General features: G+C 48.1%; 2 protein-coding genes across 4 annotated transcripts; one reads left to right on the forward strand and one right to left on the reverse strand.

The window, feature by feature from the left end:
* Positions 1–1,165: 1,165 nt before the first annotated feature.
* Slu7 (SLU7 homolog, splicing factor) lies at positions 1,166–13,088 on the reverse strand. 2 transcript variants are annotated; one of them, XM_042699585.1, is made up of 17 exons: positions 13,001–13,088; positions 11,987–12,126; positions 11,497–11,679; positions 10,644–10,797; positions 10,079–10,159; positions 9,661–9,825; positions 9,269–9,337; positions 8,021–8,068; positions 7,524–7,655; positions 7,160–7,257; positions 6,943–7,010; positions 6,676–6,815; positions 5,518–5,679; positions 3,003–3,107; positions 2,820–2,891; positions 2,599–2,712; positions 1,166–1,694 (listed from the first exon to the last, which is right to left on the reverse strand). In XM_042699585.1, exons 3-17 carry the CDS (start codon positions 11,664–11,666, stop codon positions 1,512–1,514), a joined length of 1,761 nt encoding a protein of 586 aa, XP_042555519.1. In that variant the 5' UTR covers positions 11,667–11,679; positions 11,987–12,126; positions 13,001–13,088; the 3' UTR covers positions 1,166–1,511. The 2 variants fall into 2 exon arrangements, with proteins under 2 accessions (XP_042555519.1, XP_042555520.1); XM_042699586.1 differs by lacking the exon at positions 11,987–12,126 and having other exon boundaries at positions 13,001–13,073.
* A 2,057-nt stretch (positions 13,089–15,145) lies between these two features.
* Positions 15,146–20,347, forward strand: Pttg1 (PTTG1 regulator of sister chromatid separation, securin). 2 transcript variants are annotated; one of them, XM_042699588.1, is made up of 6 exons: positions 15,146–15,222; positions 15,894–16,028; positions 16,358–16,539; positions 18,143–18,236; positions 19,053–19,211; positions 20,209–20,347. In XM_042699588.1, the coding sequence occupies exons 2-6, from the start codon at positions 15,938–15,940 to the stop codon at positions 20,286–20,288; spliced, it is 606 nt and encodes a 201-aa protein (XP_042555522.1). In that variant the 5' UTR covers positions 15,146–15,222; positions 15,894–15,937; the 3' UTR covers positions 20,289–20,347. The 2 variants fall into 2 exon arrangements, with proteins under 2 accessions (XP_042555522.1, XP_042555521.1); XM_042699587.1 differs by lacking the exon at positions 15,146–15,222 and adding an exon at positions 15,255–15,381.
* The last annotated feature ends 2,960 nt before the right edge of the window (positions 20,348–23,307 follow it).

Below are 23,307 nucleotides of genomic sequence, written 5' to 3' on the forward strand. Positions count from 1 at the left end.
CCAGCTGAATTACAGCATACACTGAAAAGGCAGTTGAAAGAAAATCAAAGATTGTATCTGAATAAGGTTCTAGGTAAAACCCTTTTCCCTCAATATAACAAGATGTAAGAAATGATTTTGGCCATCACAGACTTCTTCCTAAAACAGAGTACATAAGGCCTTTAAGAAGAGGGAATAGGGCTGGGAAGGTGGCTCAATGGTAGAGCGCTTGCCTTGCATGCATGAGGCCCTGGGTTCCATTCCTCAGAACCACATAAGCAGAAAAAAAAAAAAAAAAGGCCGGAAGTGGCGCTGTGGCTCAAGTGGTAGAGCACTCGCCTTGAGCTGAAGAGCTGAGGGACAGCGCCCAGGCCCAGAGTTCAGGCCCCACAACCGGACCAAATAGAAAGGCTAGGGGACTTAATTTTTGTTAAAGGAATGCTGAAAAGTTCCAATCCAAACTCACAGAGGTTAACACAGACTTCATGGGGGTCCTATAACCCATTTTTACCACATTTTTTCAAACGTTACAAATCATTCACAGTTGAGTGTTCACCACATCTTTATTAAGATAAAATACAAAATAGACACACCAGAGACAGACTTTCTGTTGGGCCACTGCAAGACAAGAACATGGGAACATTGATTTTGGCTGTCCTGAAGAATTAGATTTGCACTGCAGTTTAACTTTTCCATTAGCTGGCATCTGGACACCAGGTGTGTATCTAATCTGTGACAGGATTGGCCCAGCTGCCCTCCTACCTGCTGCCGAGGTGCTGGATTAGCATGGTGGTTTGGATGCTGGTCGGTCAGTTGATGTCTTCTGGTGTCAGTGACTTTTCCCCATCCCACTGGATCAATGTTACAAAAAGGTTCTCAGAAGCTTGAGGACCATCTTCATAATTTAGTCAAGGGACCTTCACGTTTCGCTCTCTGTAAATTTTAGTGATCCTGCTGGCTATGAAGATGAGGTGCACTGGATGGTGTCTAATCTTTTCTTTGTGTGCTAGCTCAGGGCCTGGGTGCTGTCTCTGAGCCTCTCTGTGTTCAAAGCTAGTGCTCTACCATCTGAGCTACAGAGCTCCTTCTGGCTTTTCCTGAACATGGCCTTTCCTGCCTGGGCTGGCTTCAAACTGCCATCCTCAGATCTCAGCCTCCTGCGTAGCTTCGATTACAGGCACGAGCCACCAGCGCCTGGTTTGTTTTTGCTTTTTTGAGAGAGGGTCTCCCTATGTGGCCCAGGCTGGCTTTGAACTTTCAGTTCCCCTACCTCAAGCTCTGTAGTATCAGAATTACAAGCATGCACCACCACACTCAGCTCTCAGAAGACACTTGAGAGGGTGCCAATGCTTCTTTCCACACCACTATCTCCAATCCCTTCCTTTTGTTTCTTACTGTGGAAAGGAATGAGATTACTTTGAGACTTCTGAAAGCTTTATTGAAGTCAGGCCCCAAGGGACAGGTCACGGTTTTTCTATCTATGAGGTTGCGGTGCATGCTGGACTGAACCCTGGACTACCTCCCCCGGCTAGTTACTGCTGGCCCAGGAAAGAGGCCATGGGGTCATCTGGCCTCTGACGTTTCATTCTGTAGGCCTCCATTTCCTCCTCCGTGGGCTCTCGAGTTTCATAGACACTGTTGTATGGCCGCTTTCTCTCGTCAATTTGTAAGATCTCCTTGACATGGAGTAGGCGGGCCTCCTCGGCGTTCAGTGCCTGGAGAGGGGAGAAGAACACATTCTATCTATCCCGTTTTTGATATGGAATCTACAGTTCCGCACCAAGCCCCGCACTGCCTGGAAGAGCTCGGGAGGGCTCCCTGTGAATCTGCTGCTCACTACTTGATTCAGGACATCTCACAGGACACAAAATGTTCCATGACACGTTTCGTCAGTGGAAAAGAAATGCGAGGCTCACTTTTTTCTGACACAAGCCCACAGCGGATGTGAGTGTTGTGATTCTGGATTTTCTCAAGGGTTTGCTGAGACTTAGAAATGGTGGGGCTAACCCGGGTACCGGTGGCTCACGCCTGTAATCTGAGTTACTCTGGAGGCTGAGATCTGAGGATTGGGGTTCAAAGCCAGCCCGGGTAGGAAAGTTTGCGAGATTCTGATCTCCAGTTAAACCACCAGAAAACCGGAAGTGGCACTGTGGTAGAGCACTAGCCTTGAGCTGAAGAGCTGAGGGACAGCGCCCAGGCCCAGAGTTCAAGCCCCATGACCAAAAAAAAAAAAAAAAAGGTGGGGGCTAGAAGGCCATTCCTACTGGGCAATGCGTCACAGCTCTAAAACACAGCTTTACAAAGCACATTCCTAGGGGGAGACAGGGAGAGCGGAGGGAAAAGCTGACACTGCCCCAGAAGAAAGGTACTCATTACCTGACTTATTAGGTGACTGTACGTCACCTTTATAGAAACAGTAACAAATAAAACTTAAAATAAACAAACAACAAAACACAAAGCACATGTCTTCAGGTGAGCACGAGCAATACTTATTCAGCACTGCAAGGAGGAGCCGGTGTCTAGACCACAACTCTCCTGGGATCCGCGCAGAGCCGAGCCAGGGGCAGGCGGGGCGAGATCACACAGGACTCTGTGTGACACGGATACTTCCTTACACACCTTCTTCAGCTTCTCCTGTTTCTTCTCTTCGTCATCGCTGTCAGAGCTGCTCTTCCGGTGCTTCTTCTTCTTTTTCTTCTTCTTCTTCTCTTCCTTTAGTTTTTCTTGGTGCATCTGCGGGAGAGGATGGCCGCCCAGGGCCGTTAGTACGGTAGCGAGCGCAAGCCTTGGCTCCTCCCTCAGAGGTCTGAGTTCAGAGCAGTGATTCGGATGGAACTCACCTCCACGAGCGTCTGTGGTTTCTTCACCGACTCTTTGCCAGTCTCATCACTTAGCACGCACTCCTCGGCGTTCTGTGTGACAGAGTCGTGTTACCCATCGTTAGACAGAAGGCAGAACAGGACACATGAGAAGAGGAGGCAATGATGCACGCGTCACACGAGAACTAGAGGACAGCTACTTACAGCAGTCTCCTTCCCAGCTTCTCCAGTGCAGTAGGAATACTTGAAGAATGAGTGACAGCATTTGTATCCCCATCGGCCTTCTTTCCAGTAAGATCCCCAAATGTGCTGTGGAGAGCCAAAAGGGGATTACTCACCAAGGAATCTGCAATGAAGTCGCTCGTGGACTCTTTATGGGCTCAGAAATTGACATGAGTATTCTAGTGATAATCTGGAAGAAATATGGGGATTCCAGGCCTAGGTAACAGAACGGGCCACATTCAAGTGTTGAGAAGCTGGCATTGTAGTTATAATATCTTGAGTTGTAATTCTCAAAGCCCGTGTCAAAACATAGCCTATTTGACTTCTCTTAAAAATTGAAAGGTAGGGGCTGGGAAGATGGCTCAGTGGTAGAGTGCTTGCCTTGCATGCATGAGGCCCTGGGTTCAATTCGCCAGCACCACATAAGCAAAAAGAAAAAAGCCGGAAGTGGCGCTGTGGCTCAAGTGGTAGAGCACTAGCCTTGAGCTGAAGAGCTGAGGGACAGCGCCCAGGCCCAGAGTTCAGGCCCCAGGCTTGGACCCTCCTCCCCCCCCCCCAAAAAAAAAAAAAATTGAAAGGTACCAGACTGTCCTGGGCCTATGTACTTTGCAATAGGTGACAGTTGCTGGACAGTGAAGGCTTCCTGTCACCCTGTTTTTACAACTTTCCCAGCTCTTTCAATTACCAGTGGCCTGGGTTGCTACAGGCTGATAGGTTTCTGATCCCTGAGTTAGAAAGTTACAGTATGATTACTTTATTTTCAGTAGGTCGTGGGGCTTGAACTCTGGGTCTGGGCGCTGTCCCTCAGTTCTTCAGCTCAAGGCTAAAGCTCTAATACTTGAGCCACAGCACAAATTCCAGCTTTTTTAGTTTATGTGGTGCAGAGGAATCGAACCCAGGGTCTCTTGCATGCAAGGCAAGCATTCTACCACTGAGCTACCTTCATAGCCCCCAGTTTGGTTACTTTAAGAGTATGATAAGCCGGGCGCCGGTAGCTCACACCTGTAATCCTAGCTACTCAGGAGGCTGAGATCTGAGGATCACGGTTCAAAGCCAACCCGGGCAGGAAAGTCCATGAGACTCTTATCTCCAATAAACCATTAGAAAACCGGACGTGGCACTGTGGCTCAAGCGGTAGAGCGCTCGCCTTGAGCTGAAGAGCTGAGGGACAGTGCCCAGGCCCAGAGTTCAAGCCCCATGACAAAAAAAAAAAAAAAAAAAAAGAGTATGATAAACAGAGCTAGGAGTTAGCTCAATGGTAGAGCATGTGTAGGCCCTGGATTCAATCCCCAGCACAAAACACTCAGCAAGTGACAATACTGCTTTATGATGTCACACAAAATGAAATATACTAACATCTACCACATATTCTTGCCAAAATGCTTAACTACATCAAGCCCAGACTGTGGGCCTCAATTCTTACCACACAGGGCACTGAGGAAAAGCTGTGATATTACTAGGGAATATTCAGGGATAAAATTTGAGACAGTGTACAGATAACTCTGGCCGGTAAATAAATGGTCACTGTCAACGAACAGAGAGATGGACAGAAAGAAAGATGCAGCCATCAAATCATGATCAAAAGAACAACCCAAATCAACTAGATTCTGACTGAAAAAAGAATCTATTCAAAGCATTTTGTATATATATATTTGTACCGGTACTGGGGCTTGAGCCCTGGGCTCTTTTTGTTCTAAGCTAGTGCTCTACCACTTGAACCATAGCTCCACTTTTGGCTTTTTGTGGATAATTGGAGATAAGAGTCTCTCATACCTTTCCTGCCCAGTCTGGCTTTGAACCTCAATCCTCAAATCTCAGCTTCCTGAGTAGCTAGGATTATAGGTGTGAGCCACTGGTACCCAGTTTGGGTGTATAGCTTTTAAAAAATAACAGGGTTAAATTAAGTTTTAAGGAATCAATAATTCCTGTGAAGCAAAGTAAGGGTAACCTGGCTCACTAAGAGAATATCCTTATTTTTTAGGAGATAGGTGATACGGTGTTTATGGGCAAAATGTCTACAATTTCTGAATGTTAACCAAATGCATAAATAAATAGGCTGTGTGCCTATTTAAAGGTGGCCCACGCCTTTAATCCTAGCTAAGTAGGAAGCTGAGATCTGAGGATTACTACTTTCATACACAAGCAAAAATGTCTGAAGTTGAAGTGTGGCTGAAGTGGTAGAACACCAGCTGTGAGTAAAAAAGCCGAGTGAGAGAGGCCCTGAGTTCAAGCCTCAGGACTAACACCAAAAAGGAAAAAAGCAAAGCAAAGCAAAGCAAAATGTGTGAAGTAAATCTATGGCACAATTCCTTTGATTCTAAGTGGGCACACCAGTGAACACAGTAGTTTTTTTTTTTTACATTTTCCTGTTTTTAGAAACATTTCGTAAGACAAGGTTAAAATGCTAAGAGAAACACAACCACTGTGGGTGGAGTGACATTCTCACGGGGAAGCCCAGGCCGAGCAAAGCCAGCGGGGACAGAGGCTCAGGACGCACCGTGTGGTTGTGGATCTTCACGTCCTCTTCATACTTGGAGCAGGCCACGGCCCGCTCCTGCCCCTTGATGACCGCCCCATGCCGTGAGTACTCCACGTAGTCTTCCGTCTGGGCTAAGAGCAACTCAGCTGGAGGAGCATCCAGATGTTCTTGGCCACCATACTGAAAGAACACGGACACTGTGAAGTACAGTTCCCAGCAAACACTCACACTCAAATCTCTCTGAAGGGGTTTTCTTCAGTCAGAAGGAGTAATTTTAGTATATTTAAGAAAAGGCTATGAAAAAAAGTGTTTCCCCCATTTCACAGGCAACTGAAAGACATTGCTAGGCACTAAGTTCTGCTATCCCTTGGCTTAGGACGTGGTGTTTTAGCAGAGCCTGCTTCTCCATTGCTTTGCCCAACAGCAAGTTAGCAAATGGATAAAGGCATCTGTGCGCTGGGTGTGGAGGTGGAACCCTGGGAATGTCATGCTAAAACTGAGCTCAAACCTCAATATTATCCAAAGGAAAAGAAAACAAGTCAAAAGCTGGGCTAGTGAACCGGAGGATGAGTAGTCACAGGAGGTGAGCGCTCCTTACGACAGCTTGCCTGCTTGCTAACTACTCTACACAGGGGCACCTTAGAGCACGTGGCCTGAGCTAAGCCGACGGGGCCAGGAGACTCAGCTGACTAAGGACTGTGAGAAATTATGTATCTTTCATTTACGCTGCTGAGTTCTGGGTTATTATGTTTTGCTGCTGAAGCTTTTACTGATAGAAAAAGTCTGACTAGGGGCTGGGAAGGTGGCTCAGTGGTAGAGCGCTTGCCTTGCATGCCTGAGGCCCTGGATTCGATTCCTCAGCACCACATAAGCAAAAAGAAAAAAGCCAGAAGTGGCGCTGTGGCTCAAGTGGTAGAGCGCTAGCCTTGAGCTGAAGAGCTGAGGGACAGAGCCCAGTTCAGGCCCCACAACCAGATTCTACCCCCTCCCCCGCAAAAAAAAAGAAAAAGAAAAAGAAAAAGTCTGACTAAGCTGACTAAGACTGAGGAAGGAAGAGACTCCTCATGCGTTCAATGGGGCTGGCTTTGTATTGTATTCCAAATGGAATCCCAATACTCACCAAGTGGCAATTTCTCTCTATGGAAAAGTCATTTTTGGGGAGCCCAGAAAACTCACCTTTTCCAGGATGCTTTCTTTCTGCTGTTCTTTGAAGTCTTCCTTCTTGACTTTGAAGGATTTATACAACAGCTCCAGCTTCGTGGGATCTGCCTGCAGGTGCACCTCCGAGCCCTTGTCATACGCCTCCCAGGCAAACACTAGAGTCAACACATCTTAATGAGGACCAAGCCACACTCACTGCCTGTTTCTTTAAAACAAGCTGTAAAAAGCAGTATGTCATTTCTATGAGCTGACAACAGAAAACTTAGCATGCAGCACACTTACACTGTGTCTGAGCCATGGAAATGGTATCTCCTGTGTATCTGACGAAGTTATCGCCTGCATAACTCACTCTGTGAATACAAAACCAAACCAAATAAGTCTCAGAGATGGGTTACTCTGTAAGGAAAGTAAATTTGTAAAAGAATCTAATTCCTGCTTATGGCTGGCTCAGAAAAGAACTTTTTCTTACTTTGAAATGTTAGTTCAACGTAGTACTTACTCATCTGGATTCTTCCCTGCATTGGCGTAGGGATTTTCTCTCATCGCTCTAGTTTTGGGATCATAGTAGGCAGAATTTGGATCTAAATTTCTCAAATACTAGAAAAAAAATGTTTAAGGACAGAATTAACATTTGCTTATTGAAAAAAAGAGTTCAGCTTCTAAGAGCTGGTCTTGACCTTGTGTGTGTATGTGTGTGCACATGCACACATGTACACTTGTAAGTACAAGTGAAGAGAGAATATCACTTTATCTTGGAATGACTGATGATATTACAGCAAATAAAACCTATACCCAATATAATAACCAGTAGGCTTGGAAGACTACTATTTTTCACATGTGTAGATTAGGTTGGCAAGACTTACTTTTGCAATATCTTCTCGAATCCTTAGGTTCCGGACTGTAATTCGCCTCTTAGAGTCAAAATTCTGTCCAGGCATGTCAATATCATCTGCATATTTATCTTCATCCTCATCTTCACTGTTGTGATCTTTTTCCTGAAAGAGCAAACCGGAGGATGGTAAGAACACTGGACAGCATTTAGGTCTTGTGGTTTTTTTCCACTTAATTCAACTTGTTTGTTTAACAACTACTTGAAAATGGTTGAAGTGGCTTGTGTGCACGCATGCAGACAGAATAACGAAGCCGGCTGCATCTGTTCAGGAAAGGGGAAGGAGCCAGGGAGAGTGGAGGAGGGGGAGAGAGCGGTTGGAATACATTCTATGTATGTGTGGAGATATCCTAATGGACGTCCCCCTCCTGTATATAACTAATGTATGCCAACAAAAAACTATTGTTATTATTACGATTACTCATTGAAAACTTAAAAAGTTAACGTATACCCAAACGAAGCACTTCATACCGTCTGAGAATTTGGTTCCTCTTCTCCCCACTGATGTTTTGGAGAATTCTGTATTGGAAAAGAAGGAAAACATAAGTTTATTCTACTTATTCTATGGATTGAGTACTACTAGAAAAATCTAACTGAACCATATAACTCTAACTGAACCGTCTATTTCTCAATCACAATGCGCACCAATGTTCTGGCTACAGAACGACTTTGTGAACAGTTTACCTTTGTGTCTACAAAGCCAGAACATTTCTACTCAATTTTCATTTATACGGAATTGTAACGACACAGAGTAACACAAGAGTAAGATGACCAAAGTGCTTGACAAACATTTCCATATGGTCATCTTCATGCACATGAGACCCCTAACACTTTAATAGATTTCTGTAAACCCAGACCAGAAACGTTACCAGGTCACATAGGTATTTAAAAGTATTCAGAACCAAAAACAAGCTTTATAAACTTTTGGCAATGCAGAGATCTACTTGGTGAAACAATACTGAGATTTATGGAGAGCCCAAAGTCCTTTTCAGAATGAAATACTTTTCTTCACAATTGTTCAGGGACTCCTCCCCCTCTTTCTTCTTTCCCTCTTCTCTGCTCGGCTCCACTCTCCCCCTCCTCCCCCCTTCTCTCTTTCTTTTGTGCCATCTTGGGGCTTAAACTCAGGGCTTGGGTGCTTAAGACTAACACTCTCTTGAGCCACAGCTCCACTTCGAGCTTGGCTTTTTAGTGGTTAAATGGAGATAGTCTCACTGGCTTTACTGCCTGGGTTGGCCTCAAACCACAATCCTCACAAGTATGAGCCACTGGTGCCTGGCATTCAGGATACTTTCAAAATCTACAAGGCTCTCTTTTTTTTTTGTCGGTCGTGGGGCTTGAACTCTGGGCCTGGGCGCTGTCCCTCTGCTCTTCAGCTCAAGGCGAGCGCTCTACCACTTGAGCTACAGCGCCACTTCCGGTTTCCTGGTGGTTTATTGGAGATAGGAGTCTCACGGTCTCTCCTGCCAGGGCTGGCTTTGAACCACGATCCTCAGATCTCAGCCTCCTGAGTAGCTAGGATTACAGGCGTGAGCCACCAGCGCCAGGCAGACAAGGCTCTCTTTAACAAGGTTTCAAGATTAAAAGGATAACTTGTGTATAGTATTTCTTGTTCCCTGAAATTGTTTCTAACTAGAGAGATACAAAATAAATTCCCGTTCTGAATTTCATTTTGTTGAAGACACTGAATATTTTGCATTGATAATTTTGATTACTTACAGCCTGTTCCACTAATTTTCCTGAGGCTAATTCTTCTTGTAATTTCTGGGCTTTCAGCGTTCGTTTTGCCTAAGGGGGGAAAATTACATTTTACTTAAAAATGTTCCAATGACTATTTGATTTTCATATGTTTAAAGCGAGTGGTATTAGTATTTTCAGACTAGATCACTGAACAAGAGATCAAATGCAGCCATAGGCCTATGACCTTCAAACTCATGTTTGAGGCAGGCATTAATGTAAGCTTGAAGGAGATGATAAAAGAATGAGACAAGCCACAGCCAAACAGGGCTACCTGGCTACTCACTGAGGACCTGTGCTATAGAAATGACAACGGCGTAACTGTCAAGTCGTCAAAAAACCGCCCCTCCCCCGAAACCCAGAGTTCCGCTCACCAGGTCAACTTTGGCGTACTCTTCCACGATTTTCATGTGTTCCTCTGGATTGTAGCCGTTCCAGCGATCTCTCTTCCCGTCATAGTCAAATGTGAGCTGAGGCTGGACGTGCTCATCTGGCGCTATGTTAGTCCCAGTAAACTTGGCCCCAACTCGTCTGGGTCTCTGGAAAGCATAAGAGTCCATTTTACCCTAAGTACCTGAGGCCCAGGAACTAAGCGGCCATTACACACTCGGGGACTTTTTAGAATCTGTTTACTTATCAAAAGTCTTCCACCAAAACAGTCTGATGTACTTTCACCCAGATTCATTTTTATTTAATTTGTGCCCACCTACGGGTTATCTTAGAGAAAGAGAAGTTCTCTGACAAGGGAGAGAGACGGCAGCGATCTGTAAAGCTCTTAGAGGTGTGCAGTACCTCAAAGCAGTCCTTCTTCTTGTGCGTCATGGCCCCGCAGTTCTCGCAGGCGCCTTTGCGGTACTTGGTGGTTATGGAATTCTGTCGAAGGGCAGAAAGAAAAACACAGCCGATGTTTTATTTCCTTACTCATCAAGTTACAAGTGACTTTGGCTCTCATGGTTATCTTATCTGCTGAGCCCATTTATTTGTTAAGAAGAAGACCGAATGCCAGGCACTGGTGGCTCAGGCCTATAATCCTAGCTACTTAGGAGGCTGAGATCTGAAGATCATGGTTCAGTCAGCCCAGGCAAGAAAATCCATGAGACTCTTACCTCCACCAGATTACCAAAAAGTTAGAAGTGGAGCTGTGGCTCACGTGTGAGTGCCTTGAGCAAAAGCGGCTCAGGGATGCTGTCTAGGTCCTGAGTTCAAGCCCCAGGACCAGCACAAGAAACCAAAACCAAAACCCAAAAGTACCTTCCTATGAAGACATATATAAGATGACTATGCAGGCCAGGCTGACCTTGGATTCACTATCTTCCTGCCTCAGCCTCCCAAGTGCCACACTCAGCTGAACACATACCTCTTTTACGCCCCTCTTGTACCATTCTCCAGATGAACTGAACTGCTTCTGTTTCTCGGGTTGTGGCCTCTGGTGCTTTAAGGTGGGTCTTTTCGATGGATCGATGTACCATGGTACTGAAGAAATATACTGAGGGATGTGTGGATTGATATCTCTGTAATAAAATTTAAAACAAAATATCTAAGAAAATCCTGAAAATAACAGTAATTACAAAGGCAGCGCGCAGAGAATCTAGGAACAGAAACACTGCAGTGGGATGAGAAAGACGATTATAGGCGCCATGCTGATAACGGAATAAAGGGCAAGGAAGAATGGAGAGGTGAATGGTACATGGAGGAGGTTCTCAAGGTGCTAATGACAGTGCTGTAACTAAGAGGAGGAGAGGAGGAGCACAGGAATGTGCTAGAAACTTACATCTATCAGGGCAAGAAGTCAAGAGGATGAATTAAAAGACAACTGATTAAAATAATCCTGTGGAGGTCTGTGGCTCAAGTGGTAGAGCGCTAGCCTTGAGCTAAAGAGCTGAGGGACAGCGCCCAGGCCCAGAGTTCAAGCCCCACGACTGACAAAAACATTGGGGCTCAGGGTAGACTGGGACAGCAGGAAGGAAGGATGAGAAAAACAACAACAGCTCTTTACTGTAGACTCTCTGACATTATTAAAACTTATGCTTACGTGCCTCATAAATAATAACAAAAATTCTGCAAATGGTAAGAATAGCTTGTTATCAAAGCACAGGATGAGAACTTGGTAACCTTAATAAAAGAAGACTCTGGATTTGATAACCTTGTAAAGCAGATAAGAATCTGGATTTTTGAACAAACTGAACCGGTAAAAAATTAAAAGTACTTACTTTCCTTCTTCATCCACTTCTGCAGGAGCATTACCCAGCTTCCGCTGTTCCTCTAGCTCCTTCTTCTTCCTCCAGTCCTCTCGAGTCATCTTCTTTGGTTCCTCTAAACTCAGTTCTTTGGACCCCGACAGGGGCGTGGCATTAACTGAATCCACAGCTGCCGACGACATGGTGAACTGGCTTCTGAGAAAAGAAAGAACTGGTTTATAGTTTAAAAAAAAAGGGGGGGGGGAGCTGGGAAGGTGGCTCAGTGGTAGAGTGCTTGTCTTGCATGTATGAGGCCCTGGGTTCGATTCCTTAGCACCACATAAGCAGAAAAAGTCGGAAGTGGTGCTGTGGCTCAAGTGGTAGAGTGCTAGCCTTGAGCTGAAGAGCTGTGGGGCAGGGCCCAGGCTGAGTTCAAGACCCACAACCCACAACCCACAGACACAGAAACAGACACACACAGAAACGAATGGCAACAACATGTCAGTTTTATGTTTTCCTGTACCTATATTAAAACAATAGAATGTGTCAGGTAGGTGGTACACACAATCCTGGTCCTCAGGAGGCTGGAGCAGGAGAATGGGGAGTTTCAGGCTTGTCTGGGGCTACATAATGAGTTTGAGGCCTGCTTGACTTAAATAGACCCTGTTGCAAATAAACAAAAGACAGAGAGAGAGAAAAAAAAAGGTAAAATTATGCTTACACAATTTTACTTAACCTAATAGATTCAACGAGTTATAATGTCAAATTCCAACCCACATTACAAAAGATCAGGGGCTGTGAAATTGGCTTAGTGGTAGAATGCTTGCCTGGCATGTATGAAGCCCAGGGTTCGAGTCCTCAGTACCACATACACAGAAAAAGGCGGAAGCAGCGCTGTGGTTCAAGTGGTAGAGTGCTCACCTTGAGCAAAAGTTCAGGTACAGGGCCCAGGCCTTGAGTTCAAGCCCCAGAACTGGCCACACACACACACACACACACACACACACACACACACACACACACACACACACACACACACACACACACACACACCCCAGAGCTGGTGCCAGGAGCTCACGCAGGTAATCCTAGTTATTCAGGAGGCTGAGATCTGAGGATCGCGGTTCGAAGCCATCCGCCAGCTAAGTCCATGAGCCTCCTATCTCGGATAAACCACGACCAACAACAAAAAAACCCTCCCACAAAACACGAAACCGAAGCCGGAACTGGCGCTGTGGCTGGGGGGGGAGGGCGCGCTAACCCTGAGCACAACACCCAGGGGCAGTGCCCGGGCCCTGGATTCCAACCCCAAACCCGCCGAAAACCAGTGGGTACGGCCCCCCCCCCCCCCCAGGACTCCGATCCCCGGGATCACAAGCTCTCGAGGGAGACTCGCGTCGGGCTTCCCGGCAGGCACAGGCCGGGCCCGCGCGGGGCGCCGTCCGCGCTCTCCTCGCCCCTGCAGGGAGTCTCGGGGCTCCCGGGCGTTCCCCCACCCCAGTACCGCCACCCCCAACTCCTCGGCACCCTTCCTCACCCAGTCGGGAGCTCCCCACGCAACCGCGCGCCGACAGACCAGTAAACCCAGCCGCCGATGTTTACTTCCGGCTCCCCGGCCTTCTCCCAGCAACCACTGCGACAGCTTTCGGACGAGCGACGCGTGCGCACTAACGAGCACTCGAGGCGCTCACGCTCTTTGGCTCCGGAGGTATCGCGAGATTTGGGCAGCCGGTCAGCGGAGTGGTTTACGTCTCTCCGGGCTGTCGTTTTTTTTTTTTTAAAGTTTTACGCCTTTGTTGTGGTCTTTTACGTCGTCGCTGCTTTCCGGCTGTCAGCGTGGGAACCCTGTTTCATTCATTCCGAAGCGCCGAATTTTAGGACGGCGAGAACAATACAGACAAAAATGAAACTAGATCTCCGACAGACAGAGGCTTAAGACTCAGCAGACGTCCATGAAGGGAATGCGGAAGTTGGTGACGTCTCCAAGGAAAGCAAAGTTAATTAAAGTAGCAGTCAGGAGGAGGCTGATTCATTGGGGATGCTTCTCTCTCCTCCCGTTTGTATCAGACACTGAAACGAATTTACAGATGATTTACACTTGTAAAACGTGAAAAACAAAACAGGAGCCAGGAGGACGAAGGGCATGTTTCTGGTAACTTCGACACACCTGGCCCACAAGCAAACTGGGGTTTGGTTTTATTAGAATACCATAAGACAGTTGTCCTGTTGGAAAACAATTGTGTTGACACCCTGGTTCTCCTTTGAAAATACTGTATGAATTAAGAGGATGGAAAATATACTGTTTTTTGTGGTGGAATTTCTGTCAAGACTCACTTGCTTCTCTTTAAAGGTAAATGTAATAGCTAAACAAAAAAGTCCAGAAGAATTTTTGTAAATAAAGTTTACAGTGAGTGCCATTTAGGAACATAGAGGATTAATTTTAATCTTAAAAGTCAGCTGAAGAGAGACACTTACTGAAGGGGAGTAGGCAGTGGATCACTCAGACTTTTTTTTTTTTTCCTTCCTGAAGTCCGCTGCTGAGTTTTGCGGTCTCTTCAGCCAGGCAGGCGCCAGAGAGCACATTTCCCAGAATTGGAGAAGCTGGGTAAGAGGTTCTCTCTGGAAGATTCTGAGATCTCGTCTGGATGATTGATTGCTCTGATAAACCGGATTAGGAGAAACTGGGATTAACTAGGGACAGCGTGCTAATAGTTTATCAGTTGTGTAAATTATTCACCAGTAATAGGTAGATGTAACAAAGCTGGTCTGGTGGCATCGTTAGGAAGAGAACCATGGCCATTCAAAGAAAAGGTGGGTAATGGTTTTCATCTGCTGAATCACCGAGAAAACTCCATGGCTTTGGGTGTTTCCTGTTGAAGAACAAGGAGGAGACCTAAGGAGTTAGTCTAGAAACTTTAGGAGCTAGAGCAGGCCCACTCGTGAGCCCCAGATATCATCCAGGCTTATTCTAAAAATAAGTTACAACTTTTGTGTGTTGATGAGGCCGTACAAAGTTGTATAATTTAAAGACATTGTGAGAAAATGAGGGGCTGAGGGAATAAAATGAAGGCACAAAAAGCCTCTGTGTGTGTGTGTGTGTGTGTGTGTGTATGTGTGTGCGCGCGCGTGCGCGCGCCCCAGGCCTGGGGCTTGAACTCAGGGCCTGGGCGCTGGCCCTAGGCTTTTTTTACTCAAGGCTGGCACTCTACTACTTGAGCCACGCTCCATTTCTGGCCTTTTGATGGACAATTGGAAATGAGCATTGCATGGACTGTTTTGCCCTAGTTGGCTTCGGATTGCGATCCCCACATCTCAGCAGCTAGGATTACAGGCGCGATCCCCAGATCTCAGCCTCCAGAGCAGCTAGGATTACGGGCGTGTGCCACCAAGGGCCGGGTTTAAACCTTTTATTTTTACGCTATCAGTTTTAAATCCGTTCTACAGCTCCATTTAAACAAAAAGGGCCCCGGGGCAATGAACGCGGGGTCGAGTGGGCCGGGCGGGCCTTCGGGAGCGCCCCAACCCTCGGTTGTTTACATTGGTTTCCCGGGAAACAGCAACTTCCGGAGAAGGCGTTCTGAGGGCGGGGCCTGTCAGCTTAGGCTCCTCTCATTGGTTCCTCTCTGAGGTTCCATCCTTTCCCCCCGAGCCCGCCTCCTCGCGGACGGACCAATCGGATCCCGAGTTATGGTTTAAACCGCGTGTGCGCGGGGCCGGGGGGTTGCGGCGTCCTGGAGTTTGGCTGTTGGGGTCGGTTCGGTGAGCTCGGGGCTGGCGTGGGCCGCGGGGAGGCCGGGCCGGGGCCCGCGGCGGTAACAGCGTCCGAGCGCCAGCTCTGGAGTTGGGAGCGGGTCTGAGGACTCAGCCCCTGGGCGAAGCGTCCATTGCCCAAGCTCGGCCTTCGCCCTCTGCTTACCTGTGCGTGTGTGTGGGGGGGGGAAGGGGAGGGAAGGGAAGGGGGGGTGGGGGGGAGGAAATGGGGGAGGGGGGTTAGCTTGTTTTGTGCTGGTCCTGGGGCTCGAACTCTTGGCCTGGGCGCTGTCCCTGAGCTTTTGCCCAAGGCCGGGCTGGGGCTCGAACTCGAGGCCTGGGCGCTGTCCCTGAGCTTTTGCCCAAGGCCGGGGCTGGGACTCGAACTCGGGGCCTGGGCGTTTGTCCCTCAGCTTTTCTGCCCAAGGCTTGGAGCTCTACCACTTGAGCCGCAGCTCCCACCACTGCCGGCTTTCTTGGTAACTTACTGGAGATCAGAGTCTCAGGAACTGGGCCTACCTGGGGCTGGCTTCGAACCAGGATCCTCAGATCTCACCCTCTCCCAAGGAGCATGAGCCAGTGGTGCCCGGTCTCGATGTTTTGTGTGCGCACCTCCCCTGATGGGAAGGTTTTTGATTTGTGGCCTCCTGAACCTTTCATTTCTCTGTCTTTCCCCCCAGTCTCCAGCATCTCACATACAAGGCCCAATCCCTAGAAATCCAGGATGGCGACTCTGATCTTTGTTGACAAGGAGAATGGACAGCCAGGCACCCGTATGGCTCCTAAGGAGGGGCTGAAGCTGGGGTCCAGGCCTGGTAAGTGTGCTGGGCTTGCTCACCTTGCTCAGGTACTGGGAATGAACCAGGTGGGTGTGGTCCCGAGCCCTGCCCAGCCTTTTAGGTGGGATTCCTGGGCTATTAGAGTCAGCTTTGTGGAACTTTTCTAGGTCAGTTTTATAAGGTGGTGGTTAAGGAACTGAAGCCCAGGGCTGTTAGGGAAGTGAAGGCTCTGCCACTGGCCTAAAGTGAGGGTCAGGTTGGGGAGGGGGGGCGGGGATTAAACTGATAGACACAAGCAGCATTAGCATTAATGATAGAGGCGTGTATTCTAACATTCTCACGGTAGAATTTTACTTACTCTTCAGTCAAAGCCTTAGAAGGGAGAACGCAGGTTTCAACACCACGCATTGGGAAGGTCTTCAATGCTCCATCGGCCTTACCTAAAACTGCCCGGAAAGCCTTGGGAACGGTTAACCGGGCCACAGAGAAGCCAGGGAAGACTAACGGACCCCTCAAACAAAAGCAGCTGAGCTTCTCTGGCAAAAAGGTGAGTGTGGGCTGTAACGTGCTGGCTAAAAAACATTTGTGTGCTTTTTTGTGTATGTATATGTGCTGGTAATGGGGTTTGAACTCTGGGCCTGTGTTTTTGCTCAGCTAACTTGTTGGCTCTGCTAGTGCTCTACAATCGTGAGCCATGCCTCTAGTCTATGTATGTGCTGGTTTTGTTTTTGTGTTTCTTTTGGAGGTGGATGCTCTCAATCTTCTGCCTGCCTATTCTGGCTTTGAACCGATATCCTCAGCTAAGGTTACAGGCCCACTTTGGATATTTATTTATTTATTTTGGCCAGTCCTGAGGTTTGAACTCGGGGCCTGGGCACTGTCTCTGAGCTTCTTTTGCTCAAGGCTAGCATTCTACCACTTAAGCCACAGCACTACTTCTGGCATTTTCTGTGTATGTGTACTGAGGAATGGCACCCAGGGCTTCATGCATGCTAGACAAGCTCTCTATCACTAAGCCACATTCCCAGCCCCACTTTTGACTTTAAATTACTGTTGGCATCCTATTGCTTTCTTGCCTTTGACTAGAAGGGAAGTAGAGGTTGGGGGAGTCATACTGCTTGAAACTGAAGGTCTTAAGCTGGGTGCTGGTGGCTCACGCCTGTAATCCTAACACTCAGACTGAGATCTGAGGATCCCGGTTCAAAGCCAGCCCAGGCAGGAAAATCTGTGAGACTCAACCTCCAATAAACCACCAGAAAACTGGAAGTGGCACTGTGGCTCAAGTGGTAGAGCACTAGCCTTAAGCTAAAGAGGTGAGGGACAGGGCCCAGATGCCAGAGTTCAAGCCCCACAACCGACCCCCCCCCCCAAAACAAACAAACAAAAAAACCAAAAAACTCTGGTTTTCTTGTCTCTTTTTGGTTGGTAATGGGGTTTGAACTCAGGGCCTGGGTGTTGTCCCTAAGCTCTTTTGCTCATTGAGCCATAGATCCACTTCTGGTTTTTGAGTAGTTAATTGGAGGAGATAAGAGTCTCACCAGTTTGAGTCTGGCCTGGTTTCAGACTTAGATCCTTAGATCTCAGCTTCCTGAGTAGTTAGGATTCCAGGCTTGAGCCACTTGTGCCTGATTTAACCCCATATTTGAGGAATATAAACTTGTTAATATTATCTAGTGAATGATTAAGGTAAGTGGTGGAAAGTCAGGTCTTTAAGCCAAAGCTGGCTTTGATGAGCTATTCTGGGTGTTTCTTGGTTATTTCAGTCAGGTTTGAACAATTGAGTTGATTAGCTCTGATTTCTCAATCTGCATAGCCTATGCTTCCAGGTGCTGAAACGTAAATTTTCCTGAGAGTTGTTCTGCTAGAATTTTTATTTGATTTGTTTGGAGTTCCTTTTAGATGTAATCATTAAAACTGAGAAATTGGCTTCTTAGACTTATGAGCATGATGCTGGTGGTTCACCCCTGTAATCCTAGCTACTCATGAGGCTGAGATCTGAGGCCAGAGTTCAAGCCCCATGACTGACCAAAAAAAAAATATTCACAGAATTTACAACATGATACAAGTCATGTATAGAGAGGCCCTGCGTACAGTCTGTGCATGTTTCAGACTTTCCTTCTCACTGATTTGTTTTTCTTGGACTGTTCTAGATTACTGAGAAGACTGTGAAAGCATCAAGCTCTGTTCCTGCCTCTGATGACACCTACCCAGAAATAGAAAAATTCATCCCCTTCAACCCTCTAGGTGGGGCTTGAACATAGGGCCTGGGTAGTGTCCCCGAGTTCGTTTTGCTATAAAGCTAGCACTCTACCATTTTGAGCCACAGCACCACTTCTGATTTTTAATTGGAGATAAGGGTTGCATGGACTTTTCCTGCCTGGGCTGGCTTTGTACTGTAATCCTCAGATCTCAGCCTCCTGAGTAGCTTGGATTATAGGCATGAGCCACTGGTGCCAGGCTGCCTTTACTTTTTTTTTTTTCCCGGTCACTCGTGGGGTTTGAACTCTGGGCCTAGGTGCTGTCCCTCAGCTCTTTAGCTTAAGGCTAGCGCTCTACCACTTGAGCCACAGCACCACTTCCAGCTTTTTCTGCTTATGTGGTGCTGAGGAATCGAACCCAGGGCCTCATGTATACAAGGCAAGCCCTCTATCACTGAGCCACCTTCCCAGCCCCTGCCTGTACTTTTAATAATCAAGTTTTCCAAGCCAGAAAATTGAGTGGCCAGACTGGCGTGGCTTATATTTATGAATTTGACTAATCTAAGAAATAGATCCTTGTTGGATTTTGTGCTGGATCTGGGTGAGTTTTGGTTGAAGCAAATGAAGAAAATCTGGCTGAAAGCAATCTTAGTCCTTTTCTCACTAGCACTCAGCGGTGGCTGTGTCTGCTGGTGTAGCTGGAGTATGGAATCTGAGACCCCGTCCGTGAGCCTTGTTCCCTGCTGGGAGTGGTCCCTGGTTGACTTTCCCATGTGGTATTCCCGTTGATCACGCACTGATGGCTTTGAAATACTGGTTCATTGCATCCGGGTGTTCCGATGGTGCTTTGCCTTTGTGACAGATTTTGAGAGTTTCGACCTGCCTGAAGAACACCAGATTGCACGCCTCCCCCTGAGTGGGGTGCCGCTCATGGTCCTGGACGAGGAGCAGGGACTTGAGACGCTGTTGGAGTTGGGTCCCCCTTCACCGATGAAGATGCCACCTCCGACATGGGAATCTGGTAAGCGCCCCCGGGAGGACGGGGGCAGCTTGGCCCTGTGGGGGACATGTGTGTGCACGCGGGCTGGCGCGAGTCCTCTCTCTCCTTTGACCTACCTACAGGGCAGAGTTTCAGAATAAGTAAAATTTGCCTGTCATCCTAGCTACTCAGGAGGCTGAGATCTGAGGATCGTGGTTCGAGGCCAACCCAAGCACCCTAATTAACCACCAAAAGAAGCCACAAGTGGCACTGTGGCTCCAAGTGGTAGAGCACTAGCCTTGAGCAAGAGCTCAGGGACAGGGACTAGGCCCCAAGTTCAAACCCCATACCTGTCACACACACACACACACACACACAGACAGACTCGCGCACACGCACAAACACAAAACACCCCCCCACAAAACCCTCCTGATTTAGTCCCTAATGCCCTTGGGAAATGAAGTTCTGAAATCTGGTCACTCAGCGTACAGCTTGGTCGGCTGTAAGTTGAAGGTCTGAAATGAACTTGGCAGACCCCTGGGCTGCAGCATTTGACAGGAACTGGTGGTCTGAGGGCACAGAATGTTTTTTTTTCTTTTTTTTGTTGGGTTATGGGGCTTGAACTCTGGACCTGGGTGCTCTGTCCCTGTGCTTTTGAGCTCAAGGTGAGTGTTCTACCACTTGCCACAGCACCACTTCCAGTTTTTTTTTTTCTTCTGGTGGTTAGTTGGAGATAAGAATCTCAGACTTTTTGACCAGGCTGGCTTTGAACCGTGATCCTCAGATCTCAGCCTCCTGAGTAGCTAGGATTACAGTCATGAGCCATCGATGCTCAGCTTAGGATTGGGTATTTTTAAGACTTGTTTCCTGAGGGTCAATTCCTGGAGCCACAGCCACAATTGAAGAGCTCTGAGGGGTTGGGGTAGAAATTGGATGAAGGGGAAAACCCCCCCCTGAATTTTGGATTAATGTCTGTTGCACTTTAGAAATCTAACGAGCACGTCTCCTCTCCTCTCCGTGTCTCCTCTCCTCTCTGTAGACGGGCTGCAATCTCCCTCCAGCATTCTCTCCTGCCTGGATGTCCAGCTGCCTCCTGTGTGCTATGACCTGGATATTTAACGTTCTTACTGCATTATGGTTTGCGTGTGCGTGTTAATAAAGTTTTTTTGTTTAGAAGCGTCTGTATAACACTCAGATGAGAAAACAGTATGAAAACTGCGGTACTTAACAGACCAGAATCTATTCTGACAGTAGAAGGGACTTGTCTGGTTTAAGTTACCTTAAACCCTACAATTTGTTTTCACAGCGCACTTTACAAGCCTTCTGTTTCCTCAGAAAAGAATCGCCTTCAGTGTGCACTTTATTGCCTTTCAATGGCCATTGACGAGTGACAGTTATTAGATCTGTTAATTAGAAGAGCCACTTCCAGCTCATTAAGTATTGCTAGGCATCCTTTATTGCTGGCTCTATTTAGTTTCTAATGACTTTAATACTCAGTACTCAGTAATTAGGATTTGAAAGGCTCTAAATCTTGTGAGAACTCAATCTCTTTGGAATCTTCTATTTGGTTCCCTGAAGATCAGGCAGATACAGATACTCATGGTGGTAGGCCCTCCCACCGCTAGGGGCCGCTGTGGAAACTTTCTCATATTGGCACTGAGAATTGGAGCACTATAGTATTAGAGCTTTGACTTCGCGAAGGGCAGAAGAGCTGAGCCAGCTCATTGCCAAACTGCCAGCTAGTGCCTAGGAGACAGGCCCCCCAGATTTCAAGCCCCCTGGAGGATGGGGTTTGAGGGTGTTTATGTGGTCAGTGTACAGAGTGATCTGCCGTGTGGGTGAGGGCTAAGCAGCAGAGCCAGATAAAGCGCGAGATCTGAATTTTCCTCCCTCTGACGTGCAGAGGCTGCCTGTGGGTGTTTGTGGACAGTGGGGTTGGTGGTCAGTGGGTTGGAGGTAGGCCCGTGGCCTCCAGGTTCCCGGTCAGCACTCAAGGGAATGGCTGCCCAGGGCCCAGGCATGATCTATCCAGCCCACGCTCATGGGCAGTGCTGTGTTGCTATAGCAACCCCTAAAATGAGTAATACAATTAAATGATGCTCTGGAGGGCTTTTAGGTTTTGTTTGGATTACAAATCTGAAGTTGGAATCAAGAGATTGCAGGGCTGGAGGCATGGTTCAAGTGGTAGAGCACCAGCTGTGAGAAGAGTATTAGGCTTTGATGAGCAACGCTCTTGACTGCTTGTTTGCTTCTACCCTGCTGCTTTCTGTCCATTCTTTACCATTGGCCAGCTTGTTTGTTACTGGGACTTGAACTTGGGGCTTTGAGCACTTGGCCTAGCCTGTTCTGTTCCAAACTGGCGCTCTACCGCTTGAGCCAGAGCTTCGCAACCAGCTTTTTGCTGATTAACTGAAAATGAGACTCACAAGGACTTTGCTGCCCAGGATGGCTTTGCACCTCCACCTCAGATCCTAAGCAGTCAGGATTGCGGACGTGAGCCACCAGCATCTGCCTTTAAAGCTCGATTTTGCGCTCAGTCCTCTGCTTTCCAGCTTCTGGCAACGATACCACCCCGCCACGAGGGGGCGCCCCAGCCCTTTTGCCTCTTGGCAGCTGCTCACAGGCTCAACTGGAACCTGTCTCTGAGCCCTCATGGTGGCCACTTGCGGCCTGGCATCTTTAGGATGTGGAAGCTTCTGAGGAAAGTCCTGATCGTATCAAACTCAGGACCCGTTTACTGAGACATCTAAATAAAACTGGGATGGCAGGAGCCACGGCCGAAGCGTTGCCAGCACCGCCTGGTATTTACAGGGCTGTCATTTCTTGTCAGATCTCAGCGAGGTGCTGCCCTCCAATGCAATCTCAGCCATCCACGCCTGCGGGCCTGCAGCATCGGGCTGTGATTGGTCCTGGGAACAGGGCTTGCATGTAGGGCGGGGAAGCATGGGCTTTCTACTGGACGGGGACTCGGCCCAATCACACGCACACACCGCTTTCTGCAGCAGGTATTTTGTGTGTGGTTGGAGTCCCGGATTTGGTCTGGACAGCTGCTCCTGCAGGGCTCCTGCAGGCCAAGTCCTGGTTGGCTGTAGCCTGCTGTGCTGCCAGAGGCCCTGGTTTGTAGCTGCAGTCCAGCCGTAGACTAGCTGGTGGACTAAGGAATCCCATGCGTGGTAGGTCTTGGAATCCATTCTCATCCTGGGAACTGTCTGATGGGAGCAATCTTCCTGTGTTTTGCTTTGTTTGGTTCTGAGCTCAACTCTACTCCATCACTGGCCTGAGGGATTGTCCTGAGCTTTCCCGACATTCCTCTTAACGACCCTCACCTGTGAACCACAGGCATTGGTACTTACCCTTCCCTGCCAAGGACAGGCTAGAAGGAAGCCAGTGTCCATCCCTCCACCAGGCTCCTGAGGCCCGGTGCTGAGTCCCAGCATGTCCACCAGGGGGCGGCAGAGCCTTTCCACAGATCCAGGCTGCAGGCAAGGTGGCTCCCGGGTCCCCTTGGCATTGCAGTGACCTCTGCCAGCGGCCCCTGAGGTCCCCGGGTGGGGTGCTGTGGGGTGAGGGGGCAGCGCGGAGTGCAGAGAGAAGTCACAGCTTGGAGCTGCGTGGTCGAGGCTTTTCCAGGTTTTGTTGCTGGGTTACTTGCGTGCCAGGGAGCCATGGTGGCTTTGCTTTATTCCCATTGGAGTTGTTTCAGAGCTTTTTTTTTTTTGGGGGGGGGGGGTCCGGTCGTGGGGCCTGAACTCTGGGCCTGGGCGCTGTCCCTCAGCTCTTCAGCTCAAGGCTAGCGCTCTACCACTTGAGCCACAGTGCCACTTCCGGCTTTTTCTTTTTGCTTATGTGGTGCTGAGGAATTGAACCCAGGGCCTCAGGCAAGCAAGGCAAGAGCTCTACCAGGGAGCCACCTTCCAAGCCCCTCGGAGCTTCTTGATAGATGAGCTGGGATTAGGTTTTGTGCAGTGGTTTTCTTTTTTTTCATTCGTGGTTCATTGGAGATAAGAGTCTCAGGGACTTTCCTGTCCTGAACCTCGATCCTCAGATCTCAGCCTCCTGATTCTAGTTTTCTTTAAATATACCTACGTGTTTGTGTGCAGGTGTGCGTGCGTGCGTGTGCGTGTGTGTACGTGCATGC

The sequence above is a fragment of the Dipodomys spectabilis genome, unplaced genomic scaffold, assembly GCF_019054845.1.
Source record: "Dipodomys spectabilis isolate Male_0828 unplaced genomic scaffold, ASM1905484v1 ptg000258l, whole genome shotgun sequence".
Classification (NCBI taxonomy): domain Eukaryota; kingdom Metazoa; phylum Chordata; class Mammalia; order Rodentia; family Heteromyidae; genus Dipodomys; species Dipodomys spectabilis.